The sequence below is a fragment of the Phytophthora ramorum genome (assembly GCF_020800215.1).
Source record: "Phytophthora ramorum isolate Pr-102 chromosome Unknown Phyram_PR-102_s0001, whole genome shotgun sequence".
Taxonomy (NCBI): Eukaryota; Oomycota; class Peronosporomycetes; order Peronosporales; family Peronosporaceae; genus Phytophthora; species Phytophthora ramorum.
This window is the reverse complement of record NW_027150647.1, coordinates 1835549-1854333: the sequence shown is the minus strand read 5'-3', so window position 1 is coordinate 1854333 and position 18785 is coordinate 1835549. Positions and strand designations below refer to the sequence as shown.

General features: G+C 50.7%; 6 protein-coding genes across 6 annotated transcripts; 3 read left to right on the top strand and 3 right to left on the bottom strand.

The window, feature by feature from the left end:
* Positions 1-1888: 1888 nt before the first annotated feature.
* Positions 1889-3329, bottom strand: KRP23_343 (putative ankyrin repeat protein R848; the record flags this gene model as incomplete). The annotated part of the gene is made up of 2 exons (XM_067888057.1): positions 1889-3065; positions 3202-3329. The coding sequence occupies 2 exons, from the start codon at positions 3327-3329 to the stop codon at positions 1889-1891; spliced, it is 1305 nt and encodes a 434-aa protein (XP_067750900.1).
* A 3665-nt stretch (positions 3330-6994) lies between these two features.
* On the bottom strand, positions 6995-7303 carry KRP23_342 (uncharacterized protein; the record flags this gene model as incomplete). The annotated part of the gene is made up of 1 exon (XM_067888044.1): positions 6995-7303. The coding sequence occupies one exon, from the start codon at positions 7301-7303 to the stop codon at positions 6995-6997; it is 309 nt and encodes a 102-aa protein (XP_067750899.1).
* Positions 7304-11094: 3791 nt separating this feature from the next.
* On the top strand, positions 11095-11484 carry KRP23_341 (uncharacterized protein; the record flags this gene model as incomplete). The annotated part of the gene is made up of 1 exon (XM_067888033.1): positions 11095-11484. One exon carries the CDS (start codon positions 11095-11097, stop codon positions 11482-11484), a length of 390 nt encoding a protein of 129 aa, XP_067750898.1.
* A 3943-nt stretch (positions 11485-15427) lies between these two features.
* Positions 15428-16629, bottom strand: KRP23_340 (Secreted RxLR effector protein 124; the record flags this gene model as incomplete). Its single annotated transcript, XM_067888022.1, has 2 exons — positions 15428-15450; positions 15573-16629. The coding sequence occupies 2 exons, from the start codon at positions 16627-16629 to the stop codon at positions 15428-15430; spliced, it is 1080 nt and encodes a 359-aa protein (XP_067750897.1).
* Positions 16630-17021: 392 nt separating this feature from the next.
* KRP23_339 (uncharacterized protein) lies at positions 17022-17525 on the top strand (the record flags this gene model as incomplete). The annotated part of the gene is made up of 1 exon (XM_067888011.1): positions 17022-17525. One exon carries the CDS (start codon positions 17022-17024, stop codon positions 17523-17525), a length of 504 nt encoding a protein of 167 aa, XP_067750896.1.
* Positions 17526-18137: 612 nt separating this feature from the next.
* Positions 18138-18572, top strand: KRP23_338 (uncharacterized protein; the record flags this gene model as incomplete). Its single annotated transcript, XM_067888000.1, has 1 exon — positions 18138-18572. One exon carries the CDS (start codon positions 18138-18140, stop codon positions 18570-18572), a length of 435 nt encoding a protein of 144 aa, XP_067750895.1.
* Between the last annotated feature and the right edge of the window lie 213 nt (positions 18573-18785).

Genomic DNA, 18785 nt, shown 5'->3' with positions numbered 1-18785 from the left:
GGCTGATCAGTTAAAGACCAGTCAGCAAGGGGGACTCGTACTCGAGCAACCAGTTTTTTTCAACGAATTGGTTCAAATCCGGCGAGCTGATGAGTCTGTATTTTCCTGGTGTAGCAGGAACGTGGTCTCCATTCGGAAGCAAGAGGTAGTCCATGCTGTCTTGATGCACTTGTAGTCTTCGAGGTCCACTCGTGTTTGCCCGAGTGCCAATTGGACTGTGAGCTGCTTTCATGAATGCGCATGATTCTATATGAGCGCCTCATCTGTTCCATCACTTCTGCACGACCCATTTCTAGGACAATGCTAATTATCCTTCTGAGGTCAGTTTTTCATCCTCCGATAGAGTGAAAGTTAATAATTTAAGCGACCTCGGTAGTGTTGAGATCACGGTGAGCATGTGATAGGAGAAGGTTGGAAATAAAGACGATGTCCGTATTGTTGACGATTTCCATATTGTTGGCGATGATCCAGAGTATGGTCGCAAATGAGCCTTCGCCGAGTGGACTGAAAACGTTGTTTGGTTGTATAATGAGAGCAGGATCGAAGGATGCCCGACCAATACACTGTAGCATCTATGAGTAAGTGCAATGGCTGAACTATCACCGTAGATCGTAGATCGTACAACAGCTTGGATTCCTGGAGGTAACGGCCGCTACCGCGACCAACGGTCATGACCACACAAGCCAAGGTTGCACCACAGAAGCAGTGGAAGGATTAGTTGATGGAAACCTCGAAATTGTACACGAAAACGGTCGGCAAAATGCGGCGATGGAAGGTGGTGCTGCGAGCGTATGTGGGCGGACTGATACCCGTTTGAAAGTTGGACAACAGCAGATATGCGACCAGCAGCCCGGAGTGGTTGTTTGAAGTCGATGGCTTGGTGAGCATCGAACAGGCTTGTGCAGTGTATCAAGGCAACAGAAAAAGCTAGACACATAGTGAAGGTCAATAAAAAAAATACACAAGTTTCATAGCAGTATTTTTCATCGTATCTACTTCATCTCTGGTACCTGTAGAATTGCAGAGAACCGAGACCAACACCGCATCATTCATCTTCCTCTGATTCCGAGTCGACTTCCTGGAAGAGCTCAGTGGCACGTATCACATCTATTGCACGCAGCTTACCGCAAGCCCAGTCGCCAAGCCCAGGGCACTCGGTCACATGGTCGTGTATTGCGACGTCCGTAGTCACCTGCTCGTTACGTGCACGATGTAGGAACAGCACGCCTTCAAAGTCGCACACTAGTGCAGCTTGATCTATGGCAGGAGACGTGCAAGCTTCCGGGTGACGCTCATGAAGCCATTTCATTGTTTTCCAGTGGCCACTTGCCGCGGCTTTAAGCATAAATTGAGCAGTGCAGCCTTCGGCTCGATTGCAGTGCAGCCATTTCAGCACACTCAAATGGCCGTTATAAGCTGCGTTATCCATCGCATCGCTCGTACAACCTTCAGCTCTGTTTTCGTGAAGAAATGTCACTACTTCCAATGCACCAGCCTGAGCTGCGCCATCCATCGCGTCACTTGTGCAGCTCTCAGTCCGATGTTCATGCAAAAACTTGACAACACCAAGGTGACCTCCAGCAGCAGCCATGACCATAGCAAGCGCCGTGCAGCCCTCGCTTCGGTTCTGGTGGAGAAATTCGACGACTTCCAAGTGATTGTTTGCTGTCGCACTGTCCATCGCTTCCGCTGTGCACTTAATCGTGACGTGTTGCAGTCTTTTACCACCAACGAAAACGTTCCTGTTTTCGAGACCCGTCTTCCTTCGCTTGTGTGTTCTGGATATGTCTGCTTCGTGTGAAGGAGCCATCTCGTGCAGAAATTTAACAACATCAAGATGTCCATTCATAGCAGCAGCATCCATGGCAAATTTGATAGCAAAAGCTTCCTATTCGCGACGCTTAACCTCTTGGAAGAGATTCACGCTGGGGTCAGAGCCGAATGACGAGTACAACCACTTTGCCACTCCTAGTAAACCGTTCTTGGCAGCGTGCAGCATGGTTTTGCTAGAGACTTGATGGGCCTGATGCTTGTCACCAAAATGAATGGATAATGCCATTAGTGTCTGTTTTCTTTGACGAGTTTCTTCTCTATCACCAATGTCACGCACAGCTGTATCAACATGCTCGTGAAGATACTGTGCAACCTCCAAGTGTCCATTAACTGCAGCTACATGGACAGCAAGACTAGCCTCACCGCCGAGAGAAGTAATGCGAGGGGGGCGGAAGTCTTCTTCGTAGCTCAAACTAGTACCATCAAGATCTCGCTCAATAATCCACCGAGCAATCTCCAAGTGCCCATTCTCGGTTGCCTTCAGAAGAAGCCCCTCTCCGTTCGCAGGTTTGTCAAAGAACGATTTCACCATTTCAAAATGGCCGTTAGCAGCCGCAAAGCAACGTCCATCAGGAATATCTTCTCCTATCCACGCCACCAACTCCATATCCCCATTAGCAATTGCCTGGCACGTCACCGCATCGTCGTCCCGTTCCGTATCAATTTCACTGTACAACCACTGAACGACCTCCCTGTGTCCAGCTTCAGCTGCCCTCGCAGCATCGATTCCACCCCAAGCAACTTCTCGAGGCCACTCAGCCGTGTCAAAGACCTCCTCATTGGCGAGAAAGTACCGTAGAATGTCCTGCGCCCCCGCAGCTGTCGCCTCCCCCACGACTTCATGGCGAACTGGAATATTGGGGAAGTGCTCAAATAGCCACTTGACTATCGCCACATTTTTTAGTTTTACAGCCTCAACCAGACACTTCGAGAACTGATATTCATGGTAATGAGGTTTCTCAGTCCGAAGCAGATTGCGCACGGACCAGGTCGGGTTTTGGTTTGACTCCAGGTCCACGGAGCTGGTCCAGATGCGGTCGAGCAGAGCAAGAGACCCGAATGTGCAGGCCTTGTGCAGAGGCAGCTCCACTGACGAGTCTAAATAGACAGAAGTGGCCTCGATCACGTGGGTCAAAGGGGACAACTCCGGCTTGGACCGGAGCAACAGCGTCACCAGCAGCAGCGGAGTTTGATTTGAGCCATTTTGAGCCAGAAAAAGAAGATGCGAGCAGCTTAGGTTGCAGCAACGATAGTAAAATGAAATATGCAATTTATGTGTGGGTGTAATTTATATGCGTTGGGTAAATTTACAGATTGCAGCTTCCAAAATAAATGACGCCACCATTGCTAGCTGTCACACTCGTATACCGCTCCAAGTCAAGTTTCTCGTCTCTCGCGCACGTGATCAAAGACACGTCCGCCTTTCTGGACTCTTCCGTGGAGCTGGAGCTGCGTCGTGCTATCAGATTCAACTCGACTCGCCTCCTGGACCGCATCTGGGGCTCGAGCAGTCCGGAATTCGAGTGTTCTCCGGCCGATGTTGGTCCTGGCAAAGGCGGAAAATGGTCCCGCCGCAAATATTTGCGAACTGATGAACACTATAACAGGTACCAATTTCGATTCTCAATGCTGGAAGCTGTTCGACAGCCTGGGATGGAAATGATTCAGTGGCTTTACGACCATTTCTACGGCTGCGTTGTTTCTAACGAAGTCGTGGAATGCGTCGCGGCGCAAGGAAACCTCAAGTTGCTCCAGTTTTTCTACCATCATATGATCCATTGGGGCTGTGCAGATGGACGAAGTGTTCGACAAGATGCTCAACTGGAGCCAAGAGCTCGTCATTTTGTTCGATGGAGCGGACAGGACATGGCCTTTGCTGCTAAGAACGGACATCGTGAGACTCTCTACTGGCTTCATGAGCACATCGAGGTGCGACGCGATGTGTTTCAGCTGATGCAGGCTGCAGTGACAAATGGCGACATTGAGATACTTGAGTGGGTGGAAGCGAATTTCGAGATCGTGGCCGAGCACGCGCCGGGATTGATGTATGATGCCGGGTCAGCGGGTCGAATCGATGTCATGGAGTGGCTACGCAGCAATGGTTACGTGAAAGATGCGCACATGGCGACATACACAGCTGCTGAAAACGGGCACATGGATGTTGTCAATTGGTTGCTCAAGCACAAACTGGTGGAAGCTGCCCGAGCCATCGATGTGGCGGCTACAAGCGGCCACTTGGAATTTGCAAAAACTCTCTACAAGCGCTATTGGAGCAGAATTCGCATAGAACCGCATTACCCACTTGAGCAACCTGTAGTTCCTCATTTTTTGAGAAAAAGGTCGCTCTGGATTTGTGGTCATACCATGCTGTCTGCCGCTAGAAACGGCCACCTCGATGCTGTGCGATGGCTTTTCGAGACATTTGCGGATGACCCCGATATAAATCTATTCGATGATGAATTTCCTTCTCACGTCATTGATGCAGCAGCAGGGAAAGGACATCTGGCTATGGTGAAATACCTGCACGAAGTCTCGCTCTTGATGCTGAGAGGTGGCGCGAAGAAGCGAAAGAGAGGAGGAACGTTACAAGGCCCCGGTCCCACCTGCACGGCTGCAGCGATGGGCCTGGCAGCAGCTGGAAACTACTTCGACGTAGTCCAGTGGCTTTTTAACAATCGATCGGAGGGTTTCACTCCGCGTGCAGTAAATTTTGCAGCATCGAATGGGCATTTCCAAATGGTGCAGTGGCTGCATGCCCGAAACCCAGAAAACTGCTCGAGTGAAGCGATTGAATATGCGGCGCAGAATGGTCATTTGGGAGTGGTGAAATGGTTGAGTACACAAGCTGGTATTGAATGCACGAAGCAAGTAATGGATGCGGCGGCTAGTGAGGGCCACCTTGAAGTTGTAAAGTGGCTCCACAGCATCGGTGCTGGGTGCACCACTGAAGCGATGGATGGCGCAGCACGCTATGGCAAGTTAGATATGGTCAAATGGCTCAGTGAAAATCGTACAGAGGGCTGTACCTCTGACGCCATGGATCTGGCAGCTGAAGGAGGCCATTCAGAAGTCGTCCAATGGCTCCACGCCAATCGGGCGGAGGGTTGCTCTACCATCGCTATGGACGGAGCAGCGGCATGCTGGGACTTGGATCTTGTGTTGTTTCTGCATTCGCAGCGTAATCAAGGCTGCACCGAACGAGCATTTCATGGTACCGAGGACGAAGGAGCTGAAAATACCAACGACTGGCTTAGAGATCATTACCGCGAGCATGCACCGCCACTTCGCGACGAATAATTGTAAACTACTGTCGTTAATGCTACCAGTAGCAACTGTGGTTCTAGTCTGTAACAGGTGATTTAGTGTACGGCCATTACCCCCTGCCAGCTCAGTCCTAATTGTATTATTGACATAACTATCAACACAACGGCGTGGAAAATGTAGTCATAGGCGCGATTTAACTTAGCATGAGGACTATTATACCTTTTTTGTTATCTCTTGACACATTCACTTTCCTATGCTACAACCTGACATTCTGGATAGTGCTCGACAGCCCACGCGTGAATGTCCTCCGAGTCACTGTCGAGTATTGTCTCCTCCACAGCTTCTACGCTGCACTCCGCCTGGCGCTGATGGAAGAGAAACAAAACCACCTCGAAGTAGCTGTATCTTGCGGCCGTATCAATACCAAAGCTGATGTTATGACTCGAGCTATGGCTGTAATGTCATTGCAGCACTCGCAACTTGTCGCCCTCCGCTGCAGTATGAAAACGCTTCTGATCGATTCCTGTGTAGCCATTTTATGACATCTAACGCGCCAGAACCGGCTGCTCTCGGGAAAGCATGGGTCGTACAGCCCTCGGCACGATTGAAATGCCGCCATTCCACGACAGCAAGATGGTTGAATGTTGCAGCACCATCCATTGCTGATTTTGTACAACCCGCGCTCGTGTTGCTATGAAACCACTTCACCACGGCAAGGTGCCCACCACGTGCAGCATCATCCATTGCTGCCGTTGTGCATCCCTCTGAACGGTTGCTGTGCAGCCATTGCACGACAACCATGTGACCGTTTTCAGCGGCAAAGTCCATCGCGTTTGTTGTGCAAGTCGGCATGGCTTTCTTTTTGGCCTCGGTTCTCTTTCTCTTCTTCGCACTTGCCTGCATTGATTTCTGCTGATCATGAAGGTGCTTCAGTATCTCGAGACACTTGTTCTTGGTAGCCACATCCATCACAACAGTGAGAGATAATTCATACTCCGAGCGAGAATCCTCGTAATTGAATAGATCGCCCCGGGGTCTTCGCTATATTCCGCGATGAGCCACTAAACAACCTCAAGGAATCCATTTCCCGCTGCTTCTGCCATTGTATGAACCACCGAACAACAACGAGTTGTCCACCACCCGCTGCATTGGCAAGATATCCCGTCGCACTTCCTAGCTATCCTTTCTCGTCCAGCCATTTAAGCACGTCAAGCCGCCCAATCTTCGCCAAATGATACCCTGAAACGTACCCTCGAGGGTCATTAGGCCAACGGGCTCCGTGTGTCAGCAGCCACTCTGCGATCAAAACATCGCCGTTCATCACTGCGGACTCCAGCGCCTTGACCATGTTATGTGGCCCGTTAGGACGATGTTGCAGCAGCCACCACACGACATCACTATGGCCAGCTGCGACCACTTTCTTTTGGTTTTGAGGGCCTCATTCGACATGAAACCCTCACTCCTTCGACTTTGGCACTCTCCTCAATGAACTATTCTCATTGTCGTAAAAGTACTGCAACATCTGAATTGAGCCTATAATGCACGCCTTCGTCACCATTTCCGTCCTCACGGTGCCCTCGCGGGTGATGGTCGCTACTATAGCCACCATAATCCAATTCATTGCTATAATCACTATTCCGACTAGACAGGGGGCGATGCCGTTGCCGGAACGGTGGGAGCGGCGAGCGCGCGGGGCTCGCCTGCTATACACATTGAGCACACGCGCATACAGTGCGTGCTTTCATTCAGCGTGCAGTGGGGCGCAATTCGAGCAGACCACCTCCCACAAAGTCCAGCATGATCTCCTCCATCGTCAGCCTCACGGCAGCCGGCACCAAGGCTCCGTCCACCTGTGCCACTGCCGTGATCTTTAGAATGTTGAACTGGTGCCTCTTGGTCACGAGGATCCCGTGCGCACAAACTGTCCGCGCAGAATGTCGTACCTCTCGAGCGTCGGCACCTCTCGGCCTCTGGCAATAGACCCCTGTACACAGAAGCCCACGACACTGCTCGCTGCTGCGTGCGGCTTCCTCTTACCGGCGTACTCCAAGTAGCAAAATCTCTTCTGGCCATCTCGACGTCGCGCCTTGAGCAGCGCCCACTTGATGACTCGGTACGAATAGCTGGGTGTCTTGTGCTCCGCCGACGTGGGGAACGCCAGCAGCGTCTGCGTGTCCACAAATTCGTCGGCGTGCAAGTAGCTCATGGCGCGTCTGGCGTCGCGGGTCTTGACCTTGGCCACGGCCTACAGAATCTCCTCTAGCTGCACGTCCACAATGTGGACGCTGCACTTGAAGCGCAAATGGTTATTATAACGCAAATGCATGTATACTGGTTGCGTCCAGCTTGAATCGCTCGCCTTTAGGTGACGAGAGCGTTTCCAATCCCATTTGCAAAAGGGCAGTTGCGTTGGTGTTCAGGAGCGAGTCACTAGTTGTACACGCGTTTCGCTGTTGAAGCGGACGGGATCCGATAAGACAGCATGGACTCAGAGCGGCGCGCTAAGTGGCAGGTTGCGACGGGACCAGCACGCAATTGCACACGGAGAGGTCTGGGCGTCATTGAAGTCAGGTCCCGAAGCTAGGACAAATGATTGAACCGCTATGTTTGCAAGCTTCGCGGAGAGGTACCTCGACTGACGAGTCTAGGGCGGTGCTACCAGCATGCAATAGATTGCAAAACTTGGTCTTGGAGCGGAAAACCAGCTCCACCACGAAAACAATATCTACTCACTTCGCTAGTTCTACGAATGGTACATGCGCACTTTACGTAGGAAACTGCATGATTTCACAATAAAAAGCCGAGCTGTAATTCAGTCTCGTCTTACAAACTGGCACGCGGGCGTGATCATAGCGTTGTCGAACACGCTAGAAACATCCTCTAGGCTTCCTAACAGCTTGAGCATCGGACTCAAGATGTCGGCCCGGGACTCTAACCTCATCACTTTGTCACTTGAATCGTCCCAGCCGAAAGTCACGGAACCGTGCATGACCAGCTTCTGCCCGAGTATTCTGGCAGCGAGGAGCGACCACACACCTCCTTGAGTTCCGCCATTTCCATCGCTGTTCAGATGTGGGAACGCGTAGCGCAAGGTGTTACTGGTAAGAGTGACGGTTGTGGTGGTACTCGCGATGATTGTATCTGGAGTTGGCGTATTCATACCTTTCAGCTCCAAGTCGGCATCGCCAAAGTACAGTCCATAGAGCCTCCAGTTCTCGATCTGTTCTTCCACACCAAACGATGCAGCACCAACCACATCTGGCGACAACATTCCTTGAAGAAACTCTGCTGTCGTAGCATGCAGCGTTGCCGGATACGACAAGAAGTGACGGAAGTGACGGAAGTACTCAGCCGCAAGAACCCAAATCGTTGGTGTCGACGGAAGACGAGATGGGTCCTGGCCTCGTAACTCTAGCTCCTTAATATCAGCTTGGAGTTTGGCGATCTCGTCTTGAATATCAGTCTTGACCTTCAGCTGCCTCTGCCTGTAGCGCGCCTGGTTCACACGACAGCGTTCTCGGTGGCGAACCTTCTTCTTCAAGGCTTCCGTGACGAGCGAAGCTTGGAGTGCAGCACTAATCGGACGCTTCGCAGTTTGAATAGATGAAATGATCTGATTAGCTGTTTCCAGGTCCGATGGGCGAACAGACTGACGTTTGCGGCCCGTTAGTGAACCCGCTTGCTCCTTCAGATTCCTTACCGAAGTCAATGTTGTCTGGGCCGGAGCTACACCGTCACGTTCGTTTGAGCCTTTCTCGGGAGAGCTGGTCTGAGGTTCTGCCTTGACTGTCATTTCGGGTGCTTGGCGGTATGTGTGGCGCTGTGGTTGTTGCTTGTAGAGTGGCATTTCTTCGACATGTTCCTTTCTGCTGCGAGCCGCCCAGGTGCGCTGAACGACACTGCCTATCACGTTGTCACTCAGTGCTGCACTGTTCGGCGGGTTGAGCACGTAAAAGTCCATGACAGACTGGGCTGAAGTGAGGTGCACGTAGGTGATTGCGAAATGAGGAAGCCAACGATAGGCGGTCAGGATAATGAAGGTGCTGACAGCAAACAATTTGTGTTAGCCTACCGTTATTAGCTACCTTGGTTTACGTATTGAGAAGATGCCCGAGGCAGGCAGTAAACAACGAACCAACGTGGATAGGGCGTGTGCCCGCATGAGATTTGCGGTCCTGTATCTCGAACCCAGTGGAAAACGAGTTTGTCGTTATTCCAGAAGAGTAAAACTACAGAATCACGGGGTTTCGATGCTTGAGAATATTTATCGTGAGCGATGAGTTGAGGTTAATGTGGAGGGAACATAATAATAGTGGTATTATACTTTACCATGCGAAAGGATGAAGGGAAGAACGCCGAATCAAGTCTCTATCACGACTGTGAATTTATTTCCAAAGCAATTGCATGTAGCAGACATCTTCAACGGAGTATCATTCGCTTTCCTGGATAAAATCTTGAAACAGGGGGTAGCGCTCAATGATATCTGGTGATGTAGTTTCTGGTAGGGTAGCGATACTTGGTTTTCAGTGTACTGTTGGTGACACTGCGAGTGCAAGTGCAACAATACTTCTCTGTGCATCCTTTGGTACGATGGCGATGGCAAATTAGCTGTGCGGTTCAAGTCATGGATGGAGCCGAGGAAAATAATAATTTGGAACTGGCTTCATTCGAATAGAGCCGAGGATGCACGACTAACGCAATCTGTAGCGCGTCAAGGCACCTGCATGTTGTGAAATGAACCGACCAGAGGCTGTACGAGGGAATCGCGGGACAGCATAACAGGATTCGACTACTACGGAGTAGTTTATATTTATACTCCCGACGATAAGAGCAGTATTTCGAAGGTGCCGCATCTTGGATTTAGAGAAGGGAGAACGAAATAACAACAAGTGGATGGTCAAGCAGTCTTTCTGAACTTGCAGCTCTAGCGGAGGAAGAATTTGGTATTGATTTCGGGATTTGAACATGCGAGCATCACTTGGCTGCTCTTCAGTGGCTATGAGTCCATCAAGCTTGCCCAGATCAGATATCCAGCAAGCTGTTTCCGACTCAATGGGACCCCAACATGCCGTCACAACACCCGGGATGAAAATTAGTATTTGAGGAGCCCTTTCGTTGATCCATCGGTGACTGGATTTAGTTTTGTATCTTAAGCGACGAACTAAAGAAGAAAAGAAAAAAAAAACTGGGGAGAAGTCTCTGAAGAGTCCGACTGTACTGGTCATTCATATGTAATAGAAGCGCAAATACGTGAACACAGCGCTGTGGTTAGAAATTGTCCAAGATCACGTCGATAGCAGGGTATCGGCACCAAACGTAATCACAAGTCGCTTGCACACCAACATGTACATTTATTTCAGGATTAGTCCTGAAATGCGTGGGTATTTTTATACCTAAATGGTTCCTAGAACGTAGCTTCATGCAGCGATAAACAGCACGACCTCATCAACAATGGCACTTTCAATATGATGGCCGGGTCCATGATGATCAGGTAAAATATAAGTCCCAAAAACGGTAGTCCTTCTCCGAAGCAGAACATGTACAGGAACACATCCATGTCTATTATCCTGTCTGTGCTATAAATACATGTACATGTATTATTCTGCTTGTGCTATTGTTGCTTGTTGCAGTCATCTGGGTTACGGCACCAATACAGCATTAATCATTTGTTGTCAGCGTTTTGCTTTTTTTAAATTAGTATACACGGAGTTGCAGACGCATCACGGCAAGATTCTCCTAGGTTAACAGGTCGCGGATCACATTTTCCTTTAGCAACTGGCTCACAGTTTACACCCTGTTACGTGAGTGAACCAGCACCAACTGCAAAGCTCTCTTGCAAGCTTCTCCAATCCAAAGATGTCCAATATTCGTTCGTGCAGCTGCACATCACGACTACGAGCCTGGATTAGAAACAGAGGAGAGGGGGGGGGGGGTCAGTTTGCAATTCACATCTCCGTCCACAAACCGATTATACCGACATCCTCGCCATCAAGTTCAATGCATGTATCTCAAGTGCTGTTAGCAGCTACTGTTACACTCTTCGCAACTAGTGCCGATGTCGCCACCGCCAGTGACGCTGCCGTAGCTGCAAAGACCAAGTCTTCAGCAGTTACAAACGAAATCCCTGAGCTTTTCGTGAAGAAAATTCCGTTCAAGTATGGCAACGTTACTGGCACGATGGTGATCACGATCGACCCGGACAGTCTGCGCGAGGCTGACGATGACTCTGCCTCCACCGACGCATCAAAGGTGTACGACTTCACCCAGTCTGACGAATCTGGATCGGACGCAGAAGAGAGAGCGCTGTTTGGGAGCAAGTTTATGGAGTCGCTTGTGCTAGGATTTAACGGTTGGCGCAATATGTGGACTAGGTTCAAACTGGGGTAAAGTGATTCGTACTACTACTAGTATCACGCAAATGCCTGTAACCGGCTACAGTAGTTTTCGTTGGCTGTAGTCTACTGCATCTACTGTGTTGAAAAAAGTAATTGTCCCCACCCCAGATCGGTTGGCCGCTACGTAAGTACTTCTCTGGTGATGGTGCAGTTGGCATTCACTGCATCTCCAGACTCTTCAGTCAATAGCCTCCTTCAGTAAGATCGGCTGATAGTGTTTCTCCAAGCAATTTTCACAGCGTCCAGAGCTATCCTCTTGATCTGTCTGCAAACGTTTCACTGTTGATGTAGATGCGAGCAAGAAACTCTGTAGGTACAAACTTGTAGGCTAGGTTGGGGTTGCAGCGTCCAGGAAGAGAGACATCGGGAAACAGATCGAAATCGAGCAAACAGCAGCTTTACTTCAAGCAAAGGCGACACCATTGGCACTGGAATAAAATCACGCAAGGTTGGTGATTCGACTTTAAAATTGAGGTCACCGGTCGTTCATTTGAGATCGAGACCCTGGATAATGCTCGCAGATCCAAGCCTGAATTTCGGGTGTTTGGTTGTCGAAGATGCCATCTAAGTCTTCCTCAGTGAACTTTGCGTGAAGTTCGTGGTACATAAACAGCAATACTTCGAACTGGTCGGACATTGCGGCAGCATCAATACCTTTAGAGGGAAAAAAACATTCTGTTCGATGCACAGACAACCAGCGAACAACATCAAGAGACCTACCACTAGCAGCATTGATCATGGCTCGCTGCGTGCACCCCTCGACCCGATTCTGATGTACCATTCTACAATCCCCAAAATGCCGTTCTTAGCAGCTCCGTCCATTGCATCCGGTGTACACCCCTCTGACCTGTTCAAATGCAACCATTGCATTACGCCAAAATGCCCGAAATTGGCAACTTGGTCGAATGCTTTGGTCGTACTACCAGCGCTGGTGTTTTCATGGAGCCACTTTACCAGTTTCAGAGAGTCATGCTCTGCCGCACCATCCATCGCTGCTCCCGTTGCTACTGCCGTGCATCCTTCGAAGCGGTGCTCATGAAGCCACCGGGCTATCTGTAACTTACCACGTCTTGCCGCAGCATCCACTGCACTCGTTGTACAGCCTTCCTTTCTGTTGTAAGGAAATGCCACTTTACAACTTGCAGGTAACCATGCTCAGCTATCAGATGCATTGCTGCCGTCGTGCTTTTTGGACTGGATCCCTTTTCGCAATCATTTCATTTACCCTTCGTTTAAATCAAAATATGTAGTTGATTCGGATATTTCATCACATCAAGATGTCCACTGCTTGCAGCCGCATCCATCGCGATCGAAATATCTCACATGTTCGCTTCACCATAGCCAAACAAGTCAGTATGAAGATCTTCGCCGTAGTCTGCGTACAACCATTGAACCACGTCGAGACGACCCTTCTCCGCTGCATCCGCCATCGTTTTCCCTGGTACTATTCCAGAATTGTCGTAGTAACTGAGGTACATAGACAATTTTTGGAGGCTCCGACGTTGTTTTGCCTGCTCCACTGCGCGCTGTAAGCTGTCCGTCGGCTTTTCGTGCGTGCTCGAAGATACTTTGCAACTTCTAATGGCCTGCCACTGCAGCACTATGAATGAAGAGGCTAATTTCCCCACCCTAGTCAGTGAGATATGTACCGCCACTCTTTCGTGTATCGCGATTGATCACTCATTGGACAACATCGAGTTCTCCTTTATCTGCAGCTATCACCACCAGTCCAATAAGCCCCTCCACGTGACCTTGCTTCGCCAGCCATTTGAGCACATCGATACGTCCTTGAGCTGCCGCAGAGTGCGCCAATTGCAGGCCTTGTGTATTTCTCGGCCATCTTGCACCTTGCTGGAGTAACCAATCAGCCAATGGCACGGCACCATTATTCACTGCAATCTGCAGAGATCTGTCTTTGTCGTGACTTTCATCTGAAAAGTGCTCAAGCAACCACCACACGACGTCACTACGCCGACTTGACGCTGCGTCAGAGAGATTTTTCTCGCTCCACTGAACACGAATACCCACGTCTGTAGCTTGAACACTTGGATTCACTGAACTATTGCCACTTTCAAGCAAAGACTTCAGCAACGGGATGGACCCCGTTGCAACTGCTTGACTCACAGTATTTCACGCACCATGCAGCCTTGGAACCTAGAAGCGAGCCACTTGACCATCTCTAGATTGTGTAGGCGAATAGCTTCCTCCAGCGACAGTGAGAACTGATACTGTCGGTAGTATTTATCCGTGCGAACAAGTCTCCGTAGCGTCCAGGAGAGCTGCGCCATATTCTCGTTGCGAACGGTGAACATCTCGCTGCTGGCCCAAATCCGACTCAGCAGCTGGATTAAATTCCGCTTGCACGCCTCGTTCAGAGGGAGTTCTATCGCAGAGTCCAGGGTCGTAGAGACTGCAGCCACAACGTGGGGAAGGTTCAAGAACTCGCCCTTGGCGCGGAACAGCAGCTTCACGACAATGAGCAGCGCTGGTCTACGAGTTCATCTCGACTTTTTCTGGCAGGATTGATTGTTGGCAAAATATGTGTGTCGCACACCAATCGAATCCATACATATTTCAAATGCATTCGTAGAGGAAGTAACTTTTGTGCAATTGTTTCATGAAAACGATAGCTCGTACGGCACTATGATAGTGACTCATCAACCACTTGGGGATCTCAGACATCCGAAGTTCATCTGTTCCCAGCTCGATCGCGCAGCCTTCGTCTCTTATTTTGTACAATAGCAACACGATCTCGAAATGCCTGCAGCGTTTCCTACTGCGCTGGGTGTCCAGCCTTCGGAACGGTTCTCATTGATCAAAGGCAGCTCGATTTCAATCTTAATAATAGTCGATGGTTGCATTTACTCAATGTTGACTACGCTCAAAGATCCAACCGTTTTAGGGAGAGCAAAGTCGAATTTGAAATTCAAGATGACATTGCTCATCACTTGTCGTACAACTTTCGCTGGTCGTGCAGCCATCTGAACTCTTGGCCAGCTTATCAATAATACCAAGACCTGTATTCGGGGTACCGCTCAAGAAGCCATCTACGAACGCCTGAGTCCGCCACACCTCGCAAGGCGGTGAAGCTTCCTCGCTTTATCTTGTCCAGTAGTGCCAAGCATTCAAACTCGGACCTTTGAAGTGCCTGGTCCATGCCTGCTACTGAGTACCATTCGTCGCGATTGTCATACAACCACCGAACAACGCGAAGATGGCCGTTCCCAGCAGCGCCGTCCATCGCTGCTGTCGTGCAGCCCTCACTGCGGGTATGATGCAGCCACCTTACAACATCAAGTGCCCCGCAAGCAGCGGCGCCGTCCATTGCAGCAGTCGTACAACCTTCAGACTTGTTGCAGTGGAGCCACAGTACGACATCAAGATACCCATTGCTAGCTGCTCCATCCATTGCCGCCGCAGTACATCCTTCCGTTCTGTGACCGTGCAACCATTTCACTAGATCCAGATGGCCGTTAGTCGCCGCTCCGTCCATTGCCTTCGGAGTGCATCCTTCTCCGCGATGTTGGTGGAGCCACTGCACCACGTTCAAGTGACCATTTCGTGCAGCATAGTCCATGGCGTCTGTAGTACAGCCCTCCGTCCGGTTATGGTGAAGCCACCGAACGACGTCTAGGTGGCCATGGGCTGCAGCGAGATCCATTGCTGCCACCGTGCAGGTTGGCGTCCCTGGTGGGGAAGGCCCCAATGGCTGTGCAGAGCTGGAACCTGGATCTCTATGGCAGCACAGTTCTGGGAACTTGAGCAGCCGTCTGCGTTTCAGGTTGCGGGTGTCTTCGAGGACTGGATCTTGGCCAATTTGATGCAGGAACTGAACAATCGCCAAGTGCCCAGTAGCAGCAGCTGCGTCAAGTGCACAATCGTGGTACCTCGATTGCTCGTTTGTGCACGCAGACAAGAGATTCATCGTTGGGTCATCACCAAATTCTGCCCATAGCCACTGGACAACATCGAGAAAACCTCGCTCCGCAGCAAGCACCATCGTATCTCTTGAGACTGTTGATAAATTGGTTTCAGATCTAAGTTCCAATTTTTTCAACACCTTCATCCAGGTGTTCGGACCTCTGCCGCCTTGCACTTTGTCGTCAAAATCAAGTCGAATGTCGATGCGATCGTAGAGGTACTTCGCAACGTCCAGGTGTCCATTCACTGCAGCAGCGTGAATGGCAAGCCCCGCTTCCCAACCGAGGCGGGTAATTTCAACGCGTCCCCTATTTGAATCGGATCTCAGAGCGAATCCGCAGTCCCCCCAATCACGGTAATTGCGATCTTGTCTATCCAAATCTCGGATAGTCCATCGAACAGCATTCAATTGGCCAGCCTCAGCAGTTTTCACGAGCTGCCCAACGTCAATGCCGCCGTAACCCTGAAATTCCAACAGCTCCAGCATTTCAATGTGCCCGTTCGCTGCTGCTTCACGCATTCCTTTACCAGGCGGCATGTCGAGCCGTTCCCAGAGCCATTGGATCAAATCCACATCTCCACTGGCAATAACAGCCAATGTTGTCTTCTGATCATCTCTCGTGTAGCTTCCAGCGTATTGATAAAGCCACATAACGACGTCTCTATGACCAGCCACGGCCGCTTTGGTCGCATCCTCGTAGCCCCAGTCGATGCCTCGCTGCTCTCTGTTGTTTTCATCCTCATCCTCTTCGTCGTCATCATGAGGATTGAGGTTCCTGCCGTTTTGGCCGAAGAACTGCAGGATACTCAGAGCTCCAACTTCTGCCGCCGCCTCAACTACTTCCCGACCCACACCCCATTCGGGAAAATGTTCAAAGAGCCACTGCACCATCTCGAGATTCCTCTGCTTCACTGCCTCGACTAACGAAGCCGTGAACTGGAAATCTTGGTAGTGCTTGTCCGAGCGGAGAAAGCTTCGAACAGACCAGAATGGCTCGATTTCGTGCTCCAGGTCGATTGTACTGTTCCAGATGCGGTTCAATAGCTTCAGAGAGCCGAACGTGCAGGCTTTATGCAGTGGAAGCTCCACCGATGTGTCCAGGAAGGAAGAAACCTTTTCAGTGATGTGGAACAACGATGACAACTCGCGCTTGGAACTGGTGAGAATCGACGCAGCTACCAGCGGAGTAGGAGGTGGAGGTGGGGGAGATGCCATCGTTGCAATGGCAAATGCTGAATGACCACAGACAACCTGCAAACTCCACACCACCTGTGTCTTGGGTACAAATGATACACCCCAGTTGTGCGCAGGTCACCACGGTTTTGCCAGAGCAAATGACGAGCACGACCCGTGAGGTTTTTCCTCGAGCAATAAAACCTTACGAACAGTGTTCGCGAGGTTTTTCAATTCGACCTCACTTATCACTTTTTTGGGGGGAGCACGAGAGTGTCAGGTGCATTTGCTCGTTCTCCGGCGCTTCAATTGGGTGTAAAAGACCATTTTTTAATTGGCCGTTATTCAGCGACGATCATCTGCAGGCGTAAGTAAAATATAATCCCGCTTTCCAGCAAGTCCGTCCGCCCCAGCAAGTCCCCGCTCCCGACGTCATGGTACTGACCCGGGCCCAGGCGAAAGCAGAAGCGGAAGCTCAAGCTGCGCGAGGCAACGAAGACGATCACGATGAAGACACGTACGACCCCCCAAGCGCCGACGCCGAGTACCCTGACGCGGCTGACGCGTACGAGACCGAAGACATGACCGATGGGCCAAGTCGCGACACCGCGTCGGCGTTAGTGGTGGCGGAGAAATCAAGGGCGAACATTTTCCCTGGTGTTAAAGAACACCTCGAGAAACTGGCGGGGTCCTTTCTCGTCCAAGCGCGATATCTTGTTGAGGGGCACGCGATGCTGCAGTCCCAGCAAGAAGGGCAGAGTAATGCTCAGAGCGCCGCTCTAATGGCCGTTAAGGACTCGACCGAAATCTGCATCAAGGAGCTAACGGATCGGCAGCTTGCAATAGCTGGTCAGTTCCAGGAAGAGTTCAATCGGCCATCTGTGAACAGTTTATGGCGATGCAGGCGCAAGCTGGAGAGCAGATCAAAACGTCTGTGACGGAGAAGCTCTTCAATGCGCTGCGTGGAGTGCAGTGTGAGTCCCAGGAGCTAATAACCTCCCAAACGAATGGAGTCAGTCGACTGGGGACTCAGCTGGCCGCCAAAATTGATGACATCTTCTAGATACTTACATCTCGGATCCAGCAGCTCGTCGAGGAGCAAACGGCGGTACGGCAGCACGCGAGCACCGCTTCCGATAAACTGTCGAGCCCGTTTTTGAGCTTGTGGAGAAGTCCATGACAGGCATAAACGCCCGCGTGGAACAATCGCTAGACAGGGGTTTACAAGTCGCGCGCGATGAACTAAGGCAAGAAGTGTTTGTAAGCGCGGTGGCCTCGACTGGAGAGCCAGCACTCGACGCGGTTAAGCATTTAGTGGCGACTGAGGCAATAAAATCAGAGCGACGTATCGAGGCACAAGTGCAGAGAGGACTGGCGTCCTTCCAGACTGATATACAACTTCAAGTTCAACGCCAGCGGACGCAACTTCCATTCTGCGGGATCAGTTCCAGCAGCACTGCGATTGTGCTAAATTAAAGCAAGGGTCAGCAGGTGAGGGACTTCGCAGTGACGACGCAAAGGAACTTGTGCAAAAGGAGGTGGACGAGCGCATGACTACTTTGCAGCGCCAATTCCATGCCGTGGATCTCCAGGCCGTGGAACGCGAGCGACAAGCTGAATTGCAAGCCAATGAAACGGAATTGCGTCAATTGCAGGCCGTGGAGCACGCACGTGTAGCCGAATTGCAAGCGAAAGAGGCTGAAGTAAATCATGGCGTGACAGAGGTGGTTGGAGAGCGTCTTCGAGATCCTGCAGCCGATATCTCGGCAAAGATCAAGCAATCACTGGAGAGAAGCGTGAAGACGATAATCGAACTCATTAGTGTTGCTGTTGATCGCTACGCGCAGACAAAGCAGGAGATCAAGACAGAGATTGAAAATCGTGGCAGCGTTAGTGAAGATGATGGAGATGAAAATTACGATGAATTGTCGGAAGAAGATCACTACGCACAGCAGCGAATGCGGGACGCCCTCATTAGGGCTTAAGCTGCAAGCACATCACCGATGCCTTCACGCCGCCCTCATTAGGGCTCAAGTCGCAAGCACACCACCGATACCTTCACTTGTTGTGTATGTGGAAGGACCACTGCTTCAAGATGGCGAGCGTTTTAAGAACAAATACAATCACCATGGATTTCCACCAGCAGTGCAAGGTCGTGCTACGTCATCTCACCGTGTTTGTGGCGGTCGCAGAGGTGG